At 37.9% G+C, this 16,383-nt stretch overlaps 1 protein-coding gene across 3 annotated transcripts; it reads left to right on the plus strand.

The window, feature by feature from the left end:
- The first annotated feature begins 276 nt into the window (after positions 1-276).
- cfap251 (cilia and flagella associated protein 251) lies at positions 277-14,642 on the plus strand. Of its 3 annotated transcripts, none has more exons than XM_046842182.1 (21): positions 277-362; positions 446-678; positions 784-924; positions 2,021-2,130; positions 2,218-2,326; positions 3,088-3,168; positions 3,251-3,328; positions 3,425-3,466; positions 3,623-3,822; positions 4,035-4,223; positions 5,213-5,463; positions 5,897-6,048; positions 6,131-6,304; positions 7,015-7,199; positions 7,344-7,458; positions 7,558-7,721; positions 7,870-7,960; positions 8,068-8,211; positions 9,718-9,946; positions 13,551-13,652; positions 14,041-14,642. In XM_046842182.1, exons 2-21 carry the CDS (start codon positions 460-462, stop codon positions 14,196-14,198), a joined length of 2,934 nt encoding a protein of 977 aa, XP_046698138.1. In that variant the 5' UTR covers positions 277-362; positions 446-459; the 3' UTR covers positions 14,199-14,642. The 3 variants fall into 3 exon arrangements, 2 of the variants coding, with proteins under 2 accessions (XP_046698138.1, XP_046698137.1); XM_046842181.1 differs by having other exon boundaries at positions 348-362; positions 455-678; XR_006924747.1 differs by lacking the exon at positions 9,718-9,946 and having other exon boundaries at positions 337-362; positions 455-678; positions 14,041-14,182.
- Positions 14,643-16,383: the final 1,741 nt, after the last annotated feature.

Genomic DNA, 16,383 nt, shown 5'->3' on the forward strand with positions numbered 1-16,383 from the left:
AATTTTAGATTAGCATAAGGGGCGTGGCCTGAGAAAAAGGCATATTTGCATAACTGTTAATGACGTAAAAACTATTTACGATATGCAGCTACTCAAAATCGTTTTCAGCAAATTCTTTTTTTTTAGCACTTTTTTGTTATTGAAATAAAAACCTTATTTTAAAAATCGCATTAAAACATAAATAATTTTTTTTTTTATCGGGTCCATGACGTAAGCGTCATGCTGGCCAATCGTAGCGTTTGCGATTCCGAAGGCAGAACGCGTATCTTAGCAACCGCGTATCTTAGCAACGGAACGCTTCTGTTAGCAGAGTGTCGCTGTTACCGGAAGACATTTTTTATTGGTTGATATCGATATAAAAGGTGTGTAGATGTTTTCGTTGTTTCAATTTTATAGCATTAGGATTCAAATAAACTATTAAACACTCTTTTGTGTATAATATAAGTAATTCCAGGAGACATGGCAGAAGCGAATGGAGCAGAAAGTGAAACTGAGTGTGGAACACATGTTGGAGAGGAGACATCTGTGGATGATCAGGTGGAAAAAGAAAAAGAGCTCCACACAGAAAATAAGAATGATAGAGAGATGGAAGGAGATAACCCATCCAGCCACGTGTACACAGCTACCACAGTGTCCCTCAAAGCTGAAACAGAGAAGCGCCTTCTAACTCACCCACTGGTAATCATCTGATCTTCTGACCCATAAGGTCATTTACTGAGACGTTTACATCTACAATCTCCTCTGATACTCTCCAGATGATATGATCATACTGTGTGTTTTTAGACTCTGAACTGGGCGTTTGGGATCAACAGGTCCCTCCCTGTCTTTAGCCTCTTGGATGAAGACCGTCTTGTCATCCTGTACGCTTGTTCTAACGTAGCTGTCATACATGACCACACGTCTAATTCGCAACATCTGCTGCAGGTAATCTTTAAAACTAACCCTACATGGAGAAAGGTTCACTTCTGTTTCCACATTTATTCCCCATTTGCTATTATATAAAACCTCCACTTTTCTGGGGAGATGTTCCACTAGATTTTGTGGAGATTTGTGTGGAAATTCGTTCAGCTAGAAGGGTGTTAGTAAAGTTCAGGTAGTGATGTAGGTGAGGTGAGGAGGTCTGGGGTGCAGTCAGTATGAAAAATTCATCCAAAAGGTGTGAGGGTTGAGGAGAGCTCTATAGAAGGAGATCTTCCAGTCCAACCCAAAGAGATTTCTTCATAGAAATCCATGAATTTCTTCATAGAAACGGGGACATTTGTTCATAAATCTGTGTACTTTGGGTCATTCCGGAACAGGTTTGGGTCTGAAAATTTCAAGTCAGGGGTCCCCATACTTTTGTACAGTGTCCAAAGTTCATTTCACATGCAGTGTTATAGAACATAGTGGATCTACAACCTCCAGAGGAATCTAGCAAAATTACACCTCAACATTCTTCTTAACAAATTCTCTCTCACTCCTTAACATTTCTAGTGTGAAATAGTTTTTATATCTAGAAATCAAATGTTTAGAATCAGAAATAAAAAGAAAAGCTATCAGGATGGATGAATGGATGAAGTGATGGATTGACTGATTTCATACTTTCATTTAGTAACTGAGATAACTGTTACTGGAATAAGGCTCTGGATAAGGGCGTCTGCCAAATGTATGAAAATCTAGTTGTGTACAATTTCCTGCTCACAAAAGTTCCAGATTAGCACCTAAAATTACCAAATGAACTTCATGGCCCTTTATCCTGGTCAGGGTTGGAGTATATCACTGGTAACCCTGGTCAGGAACACTAAGTTTTTTAGAAAGTGGGAAATAAACCCAAGAGAACCTGGAAAGAAAAAATGTATAGCCATGCTGTCTCTTTACTCAATCGGGTAATGAAAAAAGGGAGATGAAGGCAATAACCCATTTCTTTCTTTCTATTTTTTACCTGATTGTTTTAAACGTTGAATGACACCAGTATTAATCGTTGTAATTTGCGATTTCTCTGCTTGACGCCGTTGCTCTTAAACCCGACGTTTGTCCTCAGGGTCACCGCAACCCCATTTCCTGCCTGTGTGTCAGTGAGGACAGACGCTGGATTGTGAGCGCTGACCAGGGTCCCGACAGCCTTGTGATCATATGGGACTCGTATACAGGGTATAACACTTAGCAATTCGTCCTAACATATGCACTATATGTATTGAATTCCTGAAGCAGGCTGTGAATGTACTGTATGTGTTGTAGGATCCCTGTTCACACCATGTTCGACTGTCATCCTGAGGGTGGTGTTCATGCTGTGGCGTTGTCCAAGGATTCGAAATATCTGGCGACCGTTGGAGCCGGAACAGTTCAGGTTGGAGGAAGGCTGTAGAGTGTGGAGTGTGGAGTGTTTTTATGTTTTTTTAGAGACTCATGCATGTTTACTTTTTGTTTATATGCAACAAACTAGATATGAAGCTTGACTTTGATCAAACAAATCTATAAATGTGCACATGTTCCACTTGATTTTTTATTGAAAAACCCTTCTTTAGCACGAAGAACAGTTTTACACACTCTCGGCATCCGGACAGTTTGTTTCTCCAAACATTCATCTGAGACATTTAAGCCGTTCTTCATTAGTTCGAATTCTTTCTGTCTTTACGATCAGTTTAATCAGTCCAAGAGCAGTTCAACAGGATTTAGGTGTGGTGACTGGGCAGGTCGTTTCATGATAGATATCACTTCGGCTCATCGTCTTATTGTGCGGTGATGTCTGTCCTAAATAGCTGCAATTCAGACGGAATTACATGGTGATGAAGTATGGAATGGTAGCCATGTTTGTTCTGGATTCCTTCCACTTTCCAGAATGTCTCCAACCTTCCCTGCTCTAGAACAACCCCAAACCATTAAGCTTCCACCTCCATGTTTGGCTACGAACAAATATCAAAATTGAACTTATCTCTCCACAGAACTTTCTTCCAGTCATTCCCTGTCCAATTCTTCTGTGTTTTTATTTTTGTTGCATATAAAATCAAAAGGAACATAAGACTCTGTATTTCCACACCATACCCTGTACATTCATTCGATTTGATTTCACGTTTGCATTTAATTATTGCATTTTACTGCCGATCACAGAAAGTCTGCATCTGGGATTGGACTAATGAGACTGAAGGTCCGGAATGCCAGGTAGACATCAACTCAAAGCTTGGTTGCCAGGTATGTAACACTTTTTTTTATACCCAGCACATAATCATTGGTAAGAATTGGGGAACTTACCTCATATTTTTTTCCTTTCTAGAAACACATCGTTTTCAACCCTACTGACAGCACAAGGCTTCTCAGTAACAGTGCAAATCATGTCGTCTTTTACACCTGGGTGAGCACTGGTTATATCCGTCTATTAGCTCAATAGATGTGTATATTGTGTATGAAATGACATTATTTTCTGTTAAATTGCCAAATCTGGCTCAAGGAGAAAGAATCCATGCGATATGAAGCTCCTGAAATTTCCAAGGTAAGGTTTTTACTTTTTCTGTTCCTTTATGACATATTACAGGACAAATGAAGTCATTTCTAGCTTCCACATATTAATATCCCTATTGATATAAGACCATTTATTATAAATACAGAAAAAAACTTTTTTTTTTTCTGCTTTTTTGCAACATTTTAGACATTCAAAACAGCAGTGGGTTGCATAAGTCAGACCGTTTTCCACGTTGGAGGCATGCAGGCGTTCTCATGTACGCTGGCAGGGAACATGGTGGTGTTCGATATGCTGAGGTCGAGCCCAGGGCAAGGGCATACTATGCGAGCCACTAAATTAGTCCCACTACAGAAGGATGGGATTACTGTGATGACATGGTGTGACAGGTACGCACATAAAAATGTACAGTTTTGAATCAATGTGTTGCTGTGTTGCTCCAATCTTAAAATCTTCGAACTAAAAGTGCCACATAATGATGTCTAATAAACAATACAAAATGAATTTGGAGCTAGACATTCAGATATATTGCAATATTTAACTAAGCAATACATTCACTTAATAAATTCCTCTGTGACCTTCTGTGTATATTTCCCTGCAGCTTTCTTGTGACAGGAGATGTTAAAGGCCATATCCGATTCTATGATGAAAACCTCAAGAGTGTTACCTGCTTAATCGACTTCGATTTAGACCCCATCACATCCATTTCCCTGTCCAAGGAAGTTCCAGACGTTAGTGGTGGCGCATTTACAGAAGATTGCATCCTGAACGCAGCACCGTTTGTCAGTAGGTAAGTCGGCAATTGGATTCGTGCCTTTCGCTTGACGTGACAGCAAGGGTAGGTGTAGCTTAGTAGATAAGATGTTAGACTCCAAATCCCAGCATTACCAAGCTGTCACTGCAGGGCCCTTGAGCAAGGCCCTTATTCCCCCTTAACTGCTCAATTGTATGAATGAAATAATTATAAGTCGCTCTGGATAATGGCATCTGCCAAATGCTGTAAAACTGTGAGGAAGGTTTATATAGGAAATGATTCCCAATGATGCCACTGTTATTTGCGGCCTCAAGTCCATGAGGCACAATATGGATATGAGGAATGGCGTGCTCACAAATAATTCATCATGGGTGAGCTTGTGTGTGAAGAAGACTCCAGAAATTTTGCATATGTTCCATTGCCATCTGATGCAGCATGAGCAACAATTGGTTGGCTATTCAAAACTACAACTTGAATTCATGTGCCCTTACAGTGCTCAAATTTAGGCAGGCCAGGGGAATTCGGGAACCCCAATAAAGCATTAGCAACCCCCCATGACAAGTAAAAAATAGACTTCCCAAATAGGGTCCCCAAGATTATTTTAGTAAAAAATATATGAATTACACAACAACTGGGGACCCCCATACGACTTGATTAAATTTGAGCACTGCCTCACACTATGGTGTATAGGGGAGTGGTAGCTCAGTGGTTAAGGTGCTGGGTTACTGATCGAAAGGTCTGAGGTTCAAGCCTCGGTATCGCCAAGCTGCCACTCTTGGGCTCTTGAGCAAAGCCCTTAACCCTCTGTGCTCCAGGGGTGTGCTGTATCGTGTTTGACCCTGTGCTCTGACCCCAGGGTCTAAGCAAGCTGGGATATGCAAAGGACAAATTTCACTGTGCTATAATGTATATGTGACAAATAAAGGCTATTCTATTCTATAAAAGTTCCATATATCAGTCCATGAATTGCTCTCAGTGGATTCATATTTCCTTATTATACCCCAATGTGTGTCTTCCTTTCATAGAAATCTTGTCCTGTCGACCGCGAGGGCCTCTGTAGTGCACGTTAAAGTACAAAGCAGGACCGCTCAGACTTTAATGCGAGAACATGCAGAGCCACTGAACGCAGTAGCCTGTCACCCTAAACATGCTCTCGTAGCTATGGGCAGCCACAGCGGCATCCTGAAGGTTTGGGACTACGAGCGCAAAGTGACTGTTTGCAGCAAAATGTTTCACACAGAAGAGCAGATCCATTGCATCGCCTATGATCCTCAAGGTAAATGTGTGTGTCTGTGCGAGTGTGTTATATAATGAATCGGTAAGACGAACAACCCGAATTAATCTGGGTGATTTTTCCCCCCTATACCTAACAATTTTATATCTTCAAGTGTACATAAATAGCCAGAAACTGAAAATATATTTTTAGTTTTTTTTATAAAAACACATAACAAATGATTCAGTTAAGTGAAGAAGTTCCTGAAGTACGATCTTTACTTTTCCCTCTGGCGTTTTCAACCTCGAAAAAGTTAATTTCTGTCCAAGTCTTCATCATGAAATAATAGCCTTTTTATAGGCCGCAAACCCTCTTTCTGAAAAGTGAACCCGAGTACCCAAGAAACCAGATCAACTCCGTTCAATCCCACTGTACACCTCTTAACCCCCCATCTACAACCTAGTTAATCCCAATGATGTTATTTTGTGTGTGTCAGGCTTTTACCTGGCTGTCGGCTTTGTCAGCGGGCTTGTGAAGATTCTGGATCCGTGTACTTTAGAAGAAGAAGGAGAAGGGAGCTTTAAATACAGCCAAGACTGCATTACCCATCTCACGTTCTCTCACGACTCCTCTTACCTGGCCGCTGCGGTTAGTGCACACGCCACTAAAGTTCTTCATTGATAAAACTTTGGATCTAAAGAGAAATAAATCAATTTTTTTTCTGTTCCAGGACACAGGGAAAGCTGTGATGGTGTTTCATCTATATAAGGAAAGATCTCAGTGTGTGTGGCAGTACCTCGGGAGGCATCGTTCACACTACAAGCCTATTCAGGACCTGTTGTTCGGGGTGTACCTGGACAGCACCAAGCCACGCCTGCTCTCGCTGGGAATGGATCGTAGACTAGTCAGTATCTTTGGTGTATTTGGTGTATAATATAGAGATACAGTAAACTTTCTTTCGGCTTCTCCCATTAGGGGTCGCCACAGCGGATCATCCGTATTCATGATCCGCATATTTGATTTGGCACGTTTTTACGCTGGATGCCCTTCCTAACACAACCCTCCCCATTTATCCGGGCTTGGGACCGGCATTAAAGTGTGCTGGCTTGTGCAACCCATCTGGCTTGAGAGCGCCGCATCCTAACCACTAGACTGCAAAAGTATCGGGGCACCAAATTCTTCAACTGTTTGTGGTTCTTTACCAAACTGTTACCACAAAGAAGGAGGCACACATTTGTGTAGGACATATTTGAATGCAGTAGCATGAAATTTTCCCTAGCATGAACACGCCCCTATTCACAACGCCAGTTCTATGAAGATATGCTTTACATGGGTCGGAGTGAAAGATCTCCTGATATAGAGCTTTGAACTCAACCCGATTGAACACCTTTAAAATGAATTTTTCAATCAAACCCCACGGCCTCCTCACCTCACCCACATCAGTATCAGACCTTAATACCACCCTTATTATAATATTAAATAGGTACTAAATGTGGAATGGTATATTCAAAACAAAGCAAATAGCAATTTATGGTCCCACAAGCTTTTGTTCATATATAAGTCACTGTGTGTTCACTGCTGTGATCGGAAGGTTGTTCTCTTTTCCATCTGTAGGTCGAGTACGACCTGGCGAACAGCACAAAGGACGATTTGTTGATCCTCAGCTCAGAACGCGTCGAGCAAAGTGCCGTCCCTACGTGCATGGCCTGGTATCCACCTTTAACCACGGAGCACTTCTTACTGTTCGCATCTGACCAGTACAAACTGAAACTACTCAATGGCACCACAAAGATGTGCAGGTCTCTGTTCTTTCTTCAGCCCACTGAATATTGTTGAACATGATGATGTTTATTACTGTTTAATATGATATAAAAATTATACAATATATAATATAAGGCCAATGAATTAATGATTCTTAAATTTAAATGATTTTTTTCAAATAGAAAAACAGTTCTTGGACCCACATATGGTTCTCCAGTAAAAAAGATACTGATCCTGCCACCCTCTAACGACGGAGATCCGAATTCCCGTTACATGGCTTATATAACGCAAAACATGGTATGTAGAAAAACGATCGCTGACCCATTCTGTTATAGTAATATTATCTCTTTGTAGTCCATCTTTAATATTCAATATTTAATATTCATCTTGACCTAGGTTGGGCTCCAGATCCTGCCTGTCGACGGGAACCCACACAAGTCCTCAGCCCTGATATGTCACTCTTCAGGTGTCTCGCATCTGGCTTGCTCGCACGACGGCAGATACGTTTTCACCGCCGGCGGCGAGGACACCGCTGTCTTCTTGTGGGAGATCAGCCGACCGTAAGTGCAATTGAGTGTAGATCTTACATTGATGAAATGTTCATCATCACAGCACAAGGACACATTTTTTGTGTAACGCTTAAGCGTGACGTTCAGCACCTGTACAGTGCGTTGTTCTTGTTGTAATTAAAAATAACTGTCTGTGCAGTGCTTTGGAGGCAGCCGCTGCTTTGGGAGGAAAAGACCTGCTTCCTTTTTATACTCTTTTAGAAGGAGGGCAAGATGGAGAGCTTTTTGAGGTAAGAGGGGGAAAAATAGTATCCGGTAAATAAAAATTAGCAGGAGGGTGAAGGAGGATACAAATGTACTGTAAAACATGACTAAATGCTTGTGCTTTTTCCATTAGGCCATAAAGGATTTGTTTTATTACTGTCAGTTGCGCAGTCAGGGCATCGACTCGAGGGAAACTAAAAAAGTGTCTACTCGTATCCCTCTTTCCGAAGTTCCCTTTCTCACCAGAGCACTTGGATTTTACCCAACAGAGCAAGAGGTACTTGTTTTTTTTTTTTTTTGTACAACGACTATTTGCTAAAAATTAGACTGTGTATAACGACATTTGTTTCATTAACCCATTATACACAGTGTCTCCTTTAGTTTGCTGTGCACCAGTACAAGTCAGTAGCCAAAGCTAATCATGCTAATGATCATTTCAGCATGCTTTAGCATCAGGGCGAGGTTACAGTAATGCCCCTTTTACACTGTATGTATCTAGCCACATTATAGAGGACTACTATTTTTTTCGATTTTATTGCTAGCAACTTACACTGTGTTCCAAAAATATATTACAGTAATGATTAAACAACATCCTTACTTTTTCTGATGTTTTTAAAATGAAAAAGAAACAGAATTGCCTTCGGGCTTTTGTATGACAGAGCATTTGCAGGTTTTAAAAAAAGAAGCTACATGTAATCTTATGTGCACTTATAAATTACACTATATGGAGAAAAGAAACAACACTTTTCCAGCCATATGTAGTTCTTCCACCATGACAAAGTTGGAGGCACATGAGTGTATCGGATGCCTTTAGATGTGGTAGAACTGAATTTTCCCTTCACTTGAACTCGGAGAACCAAACCTGTTCCTGCATAACAATGCTCCTGGGCACAAAGCTAATTTCCATGAACATATGGTTTAAACCCTTTTAAACACTTTTAAGAATGAATTGGAACCGCAGTACCTGACTTATGGCTGAATAAGTACAAATCTCCACAAACACACTCCAATATTTAGTGGAATATCTTCCCAGGGGAGTGAAGTTTATTCTAACAGCAAATAAAGATTAAATGTGGAATGGGATGTACAAAATCTTATGGTCAGATGTTCACAATCTTTTGCCCATATAGTGTATGAGCGTCCATTACTTTAGTAGACCACAAAATGAATTGATATTGGACTTATTATAGATTAGTATAAAAAACACTTCAAATAATTTAAATTCAATGTTGATTCAGATGGTAATAGTGTAAATAAGACTAGACATAAGATAAGCGTGTTTGTTATTTTTATTCAGTGCATGTCGAGGTCGATCGATTTATCAGTTTTGCTGGAATTATCTCCAAAAATCTGTACCGATAGTTTTTCCGGGTTGCGTTATACAGTATGAAAGCGGCCTCCTTTTTTGTTCATTTTGGATGTTTTATATATATATATATTTTTTTATTTTTTTTATTTTTTATTTTTTTGGAGTCTTACTTTTGTCTCAGTTTGAATGCATGTATTTTACTTTCCTTAATATTTATTACTATAATTCTTATATTTATATTTATTTCATTCAGCACATTTTCATGATTCAGAACTGTTTTTTTGTAATAAAGTTATTATTATATTATATAGCTATTATATTTATTTATATTTTTTTATCCATTCTAAAAATCTATTGGTTGATTAATTGGATATCAACAGTTACAATCCAACTTAGCTATCGGTATCTGTAAAATCCACTATCGGTCGATGTATATACATACAGTTTTTTTTTTTTATCTTTGAACTGTCGTAGTTGGAAGGTATGCAGAACGAGGTCAAATTCAGTCGTTATGCTGAGACAGAAAAGTATGTATCTGGCCTTGACCTGGAGGAGTTTATTAAGTTGTATATCAACCATCGGCCGGCCTTTGAAATCTCCAAGAAAGACCTCCACAAGGCTTTTCAGGTGCTGGGTGTGACACAGGAAAACAGCAAACCGGTTATCACCCGAGAAGTGCTCCTGGAGTTACTCCAGACTAGAGGTAGGTTTTAGATATATATAACGACATGTTCAGTCTAGTATAGAGATTATTATGCAATTCTTAATAGTTTACCGAAGTAATATTTCTGGTGTTACTTAACTGTGTGATTCTAAAGTAGAATTGGTGCCAGTGGTGTTGACAGGGATACCATAGCTGTCTACAGCTGTCCTGAAAATCTTGTCAAAATAGCAAAATATGTAAAGTGAGGCAGTGCAAATGATAATATTTAAATCATAATGATAATATAAGGTGGAGGGTTGCAGTATAGTGGTCCTTGTTGATTGTGTTAATGTAACAGATATGCTATGAACAGTGTGGGGTTTACATGACCGTAATGTTAGTGTTAACTGGAACAGTTCAGAGATGATGGTGGGTCCTTGGTATTATTGAAGATTTCTTTTGCGGATGGGAAAATGAGGTTGATTACTGACAATAAATGAATGAAGGAATGATTGTTGCATGCCATTGTTTGCAAAGCCACTGTCAGTAATAGAGAATGTCATGACATGACATTGCTCAGTTTGTCACTCTGAGTTACAGTCACATCTGCCTCTGTGTGATGACGGATGGACTGAAAGATTAATTTAACCTCACACCAGTTTGCATGAAGGTTGTGTTTCATGTAAGAATTACTACAAGATTTTGCATACAAGTATAGTTGTTCAGTTATGTTTTTGCAATCACTTTCTTTCAACCTCCCTCAACACACAGCATGCTTTCACTTGCAAATGGCGAGTAAGTCATCTACTAGCTGGTGGTCACTTCCACGTAACACTTTGAGGGTCTTCACTGAGCATGTTTCATTTTTCATGTTTGATTACGTTGTGGGACCAAGACCTTTCCAAAAAAAAATAAAAAATGTCTTATAGGTTCCTATCGCAGACAGTAGGAATCTTGCCTAGGGTGCCAAAAAGGCTAGAAACAACCCTGGGTTCAAATCACAGCTTGTATAAATGGCTGGTCCCATCGTGAGCCATTTTGACTGGAGGCCAGAGACTTGTTTGATTAGTCTGCTTAGACTTGATTCAATTTATGGGCTCCCAGTGGCAAATCATTCACCCAAAGTGCAGACGTTAGTGTGTTTAAAGTGTACAAAGAAATAGAGCCTTTCAGTGTTTCAGCATAGTAGAAAAATGTTGTACTTGTTTGCAAAAAAAAGGGGGGCATTAATGGAGAATGCAAAATCACTACTAGGCCCAGACTCATAATGTCAAAGTGTGACCAAAGAAATTGGAACAGCAGGTCCGTTTTTGCAAGTAATGGCAAAGGCTAATCAACCACAAAAGCATAGTCTGTTCTGGCATCCCTGGTTGCTCAAGTCTGCCAATTGTTCTGCACTGTCATCCACAGAAGCTGCGGAGGTGGAATACATACCAGTAAAGTTTTGATGCCCAAAGGGATCAAACAATGGCCATTGATTTGTTCATAAAACAACTCTGAATGGTGAAATTTGAATGTGATCAAGTGATTCAAGAGAATAGTGAGATGTTTTTCCGGGTGCAAACAGATTGCTTTTAAATGTGTATTCCAAAATTAGTCAATACACAACTTTGTGAGTTGCCAAGACAGAATACCCCAGGAAATGATAGAAGGACTATAATAGTGTTAGGTGCAGCATTCGCAGTTTTTAACCACTGGGGTTGCCAGTACCAGCATTTAATCCAGACTTAAAACTTTGGAAATGGTGACCACTTGCTCTTTTTTGGCTGCTTCCATGTTGTGCAAGTATAGCTCCTGGTCCTGAACTGAATATTCTGTGAAGCAGTGGCAGAGACAGGGATTTTTCATTGCGGTGGCCAGGCAGGGGCCAGCAGTTTCTGTGGGGTGGCACAGAAAACATCATTATGCAAACAAACATGGCAGGATCAGTGATCACTGAAGTTAAAGGTTCTCCTAGATACGTTTTTCAAAAATGCTATTAGCTATTATGTTTTTTCTAATATGGTGTTTGCACAATCCACTTGGGCTTTTTTCATAATACACCTGGTGATTCCTGGTGTACCAACCAAAAGTTCATTTAAGATGGCTTCTTATTAGATTGTCTGTAATAGATTGTTTGGTGTTACGAATGCAGTTTTGTAAGTAGTGGTCGACAAGATTTTTTAACTTGTGTACACTTCAAACAAAACATTTGGAGCTCCTGGTTTGCATGGCTTCCTCAACATATCTTGAGTATTTTGCATAATTCTGCTCTGCTGTGTGGTTTTGGGAATCCATCTTCGGATGACACAAAATTATTTTTATTACAAGGAAGTGGTAGCTCAGTGTTATCAGAAGGTTGGGGGGCCCCCGGTATCGCCAAGCTGCCACTCTTGGTGCTCTTAAACAAGTGGCTCAACCATCTTTCCTCCAGGGGGCGCTGTATCATGGCTGATCCTGTGCTCTGACCCCAGCTTCCTAACATCACTGGGATATGCCAAGAAGGAATTTCACTGTGCTGTAAAGTACATGTAACAAGTATAATACACCTTTAAATGCCAGGAATATCTGTACCTTGTGTTAGAGGTACCAATTACATTTGCTATAGTGTTATAGTTCTTTTTTCTTTTTAAAGCAGCACGTCTCTATTATACTGCATCTGTAAAATTCAGGCTGCATGCTGAGCTGATTTATGAGCCGAGCTTCATCAGCCCGCTCCACTATTCAAGCCACCTGTGTTTCTCTCAGAGGCATCAATTTTCTACCTCCTCTGAGCTCAGCAGCCGCGTCTCCTGATCGCATCACTCGGTTTTAGAGGAATAGTTATGATTTGTCAGCAGTATTCACGTAGGTTGCAGGTAGCTCCAGGCTTGTTGAAGATGCTGAAGTACCAAACAGCTTCAGCACTGATTAAGTTCATCATCCAACTCCATCAGGGTGATAACAAATAGCTGTCCATCCTTCCTCAGTTGCTTGGCAAAGACGAGAACCGAAAGATAACTTTTTATAGACTACACTTTTTTGCTCTTTGTACTAAGCAATGATTTCAAATAAATGAGGGTATGGGTTGATATGTACTGGGGTGAGAGTAATTAATGTCCAATGTCCACGATTCTACTTAGTATAAGGTGGGATAAGATACACATCCAGTACATACAGTATGATTCATAACAATCTTACGGTCAAGTGTCCACTAACTTATTGTCCAAAGGTTTAGTCCTTGACTTACAATGGAGATGTGTTTTGATAACTTATTGAAGTTGAAAATATTATAATTCGAGACGTGTCTACCCTGGAGTCTTAAAGAATAGTGATCAGTATGTTGGAATATACTGTAATTTGCTAATAATTTAACAAATAACAGTAGATTAGCAAAACAGAGCAATTTACAGTACAGTACTGTATAAACTTTACATTTATGTAGCAGAGTGGCACGTTGCCTGCTACGTTTGCCTGCCGCAACGCCAAATGTTTTTTTTTGTCGTATCGTAATCAACGTCACAAGATCGAAAAAACGTATTTGGTCTTTTGTTGACTTATACACAGATCATACATTTTATTGGTATTCGTCTGCTTGTCTTTATGTTTGTCTCCTTCGGTGACTCGCTGTGAGTTTACTGCAGAGGAATAATCTGAAAAGGAACGCGAAAAAACATAAATATTTATTTATATGTGACTTCTGTAGGTGAACACATGACTGAGGAGGAACTGGCAGAATGCTTTGTGACCTTGTTGGGCTTCAGTGTGGAAGAAGGACAGTCTGAAACGCAGATGTTTGAGTCTAAAGGTGGGTATTAGGGAGTGATAATAATAATAATAATAATAATAATAATATAATAATAATAATAATAATGATGATGATAATAATGATAATAATAATAATGATAATACTACTACTAATAAAAATAATTATTATTTTTTACTTTGTAGTTCCACATTCTTTTAGAAACAGAAGTAACCCTAAAATTTTTTTTTTTTATGACAATATCTTCCTGGAGATGTATTTTTTTCTTAATATTCCCATATTGTAAAATGTAATCTAATTCACTTTCTTTCTTTCTTTCTTTCTTTCTTTCTTTCTTTCTTTCTTTCTTTCTTTCTTTCTTTCTTTCTTTCTTTCTTTCTTTCTGTCTGTCTGTCTGTCTGTCTGTCTGTCTGCCTTTGTTTTGAGACAGTCTCAGAGTTACTGTTGGAAAGCGAGCTCCCCCCATACATCACCATGGACACGTTTGCTGCAGACATCCTGGGATTTCCCATGAGTACTCAGGAGCTCCCTGCACAACAGCAGCCCCTCTCCTCGGGGGCTTCTGAAGTCTCTTTTGAGACGGTGTGAGCGCTTTCGGTTCAGGGGATACGACATGGAACACTGTAGCAGTTCGTGAATCAAACCCACCAAAAATCTCATTTTTTGAGATATTAGAAGGAGTGTAATAAATTCAGGTTAATGTGTAATAAAGGATAAAATACAACAGGGCATGAGAGTATATTGTTCATTTTGTGGCTTTATTTTTATTATAGCACTGTATTTAATCCAATTTTATTACACCATGAACAACAGGACAACAAATCTTTCTTTTTATACTGTAGTTACATTGAATGCATGGAACATAGACATTTCTTCAGAATAGCATCTATAATGCTGTTACTTCATAGTGCATGTGCACTGGTGTGGTGTTGGGAAAGACGTTGACGATTGCAGGTGGGCAGCCATGTGTTCATCACTTCCTGTTATCACTCACGTTGTAGCAACAATAAAGTTGTTTGCTTAAAAAAAAAAAAAAAAGCTTGTATATTGTCAAACTGTTCTGAAGATTTGTGAGCTCAAATTCCAGCACCACTAAGCTTTCATTTCCGGGCCCTTTTGCAAGGCCCTTAACCCTCAACTGGTCAAATGACATCATTGTTTGTCACTGTGATGATCTTACAACCAGTAAAAATGTAAGACGAAGCGGTAACTTAAATGTTGTGAGTTCAAAGCAGTATCAAGCTGCCACTACTGGGCCCCTGAGCAAGGCCCCTAACTTCTAAGTAGTATAAAACTAGATTACCGACGCAAATCACCTGTGATACGAGTGCTGCCAAACATATTATCGATATTTGTTTTCTCTGCATGCATTTGTAATCATTTGGTCATTTCAGTTAGTATTTTATGTATTATGATGATTATTATTATTGTTATTATAATTAATATTTTTTGCATAAACCTGTTGTTTATTTAATTATACATTATTGATATTCTCTACTATTTAGTCCTTTTGGTTAGTAGTGTTTGTAAAGACATGCATTATTACTTAAAAAAAAAAAAAACAACCATGTTTTTTCTAAATGTGATTTTTTGTCTTTGCTGCTTTTAATCCAATTTATTTGTTTAGTAATCAACAATAATATCACAATAAACTTTGAGTGAATTTAATATTGTGAGCCGGTGTTATTAAATTGTTATTTAATTATATATGTATAATTACATAATTATTAGAATATTTATATATAATATATATAAAATATTCTCTACATGCATTGATGATCATTTGGGCTTTTTAGATAGCATTTTTGCATAATTCCTTTTATTGTCTGAATTGTGGCTTTATTGACGGTAATCCAACTCATTTGATCAGTTTTATAGGAAATATCACAATGAACTTTCAGTGGATTTTCCCAGTAATAATCCCCTCATAAAAGAGCTGGAGAAGATTTAACAAGAACAAAAATCACTGAGAAATAACAGGTTCAATCCTGAAAAAAATGCACAAAATACTTACTAAAAAGATCATCAATGAATTTGGCGAGTATCAATAACATTCTATAACAATATATAAAGATTTAAAGAAGTATAATATTTTGGGGGAAAAAACTAAATGATCATAAATTGATCATTATTATTATTATTATTATTATTATTATTATTATTAATAATAATAATTAATATTAATACATGCATTGATGACCATTGAATGTTTTTCAGTTAGTACTTTTTGATGTATTCATCTTTTTCTTTTTTTTTTTTATAAAATATTTTTTTTCTGAAGGTGATTTTTGTTCTTTGTTGCTTATAATCCAACTCATTTGATCAGTTTTATAGGGAATATCTCAATAAACAAACACTGAGTGGATTAAAGACTGGGAGTTTGTGTTATTTAATTGTTAATATTCTATTCATATACATTCAGTGCATTTTTGCATATATTATTATTATTATTATTATTATTATTATTACTATTTGTGTTATTTCATTATAAATATGCTATTTATATTTTCTGCATACACTGATGATCATTTTGTGTTTTCCGTTTTCAGGAACGCAATAGTATAATAATAATTATAATACACACACACACACACACATAATAATAATAATAATAACAATAATACTAATAGTAATTATTATTATTGTTATTATTATTATTATTATTATTATTATTATTATTATTATTATTATTATGAGTTTTGATGGTCTTTTTCATTTTATTTTATTCATTATCACTTTATTTTTACTATCAGTTTTTCAATTTTGTTCTTTG

Source organism: Silurus meridionalis, chromosome 27 (genome assembly GCF_014805685.1).
Source record: "Silurus meridionalis isolate SWU-2019-XX chromosome 27, ASM1480568v1, whole genome shotgun sequence".
Classification (NCBI taxonomy): domain Eukaryota; kingdom Metazoa; phylum Chordata; class Actinopteri; order Siluriformes; family Siluridae; genus Silurus; species Silurus meridionalis.

Bases quoted from the DNA above. Each gene is read 5' to 3' on its own strand.
- cfap251 (XM_046842182.1), top strand. From the start codon at position 460: ATGGCAGAAGCGAATGGAGCAGAAAGTGAAACTGAGTGTGGAACACAT. The intron at 925-2,020 runs GTAATCTTTAAA...GTTTGTCCTCAG, and splicing joins ATTCGCAACATCTGCTGCAG to GGTCACCGCAACCCCATTTC. The intron at 3,169-3,250 runs GTATGTAACACT...TTTCCTTTCTAG, and splicing joins ACTCAAAGCTTGGTTGCCAG to AAACACATCGTTTTCAACCC.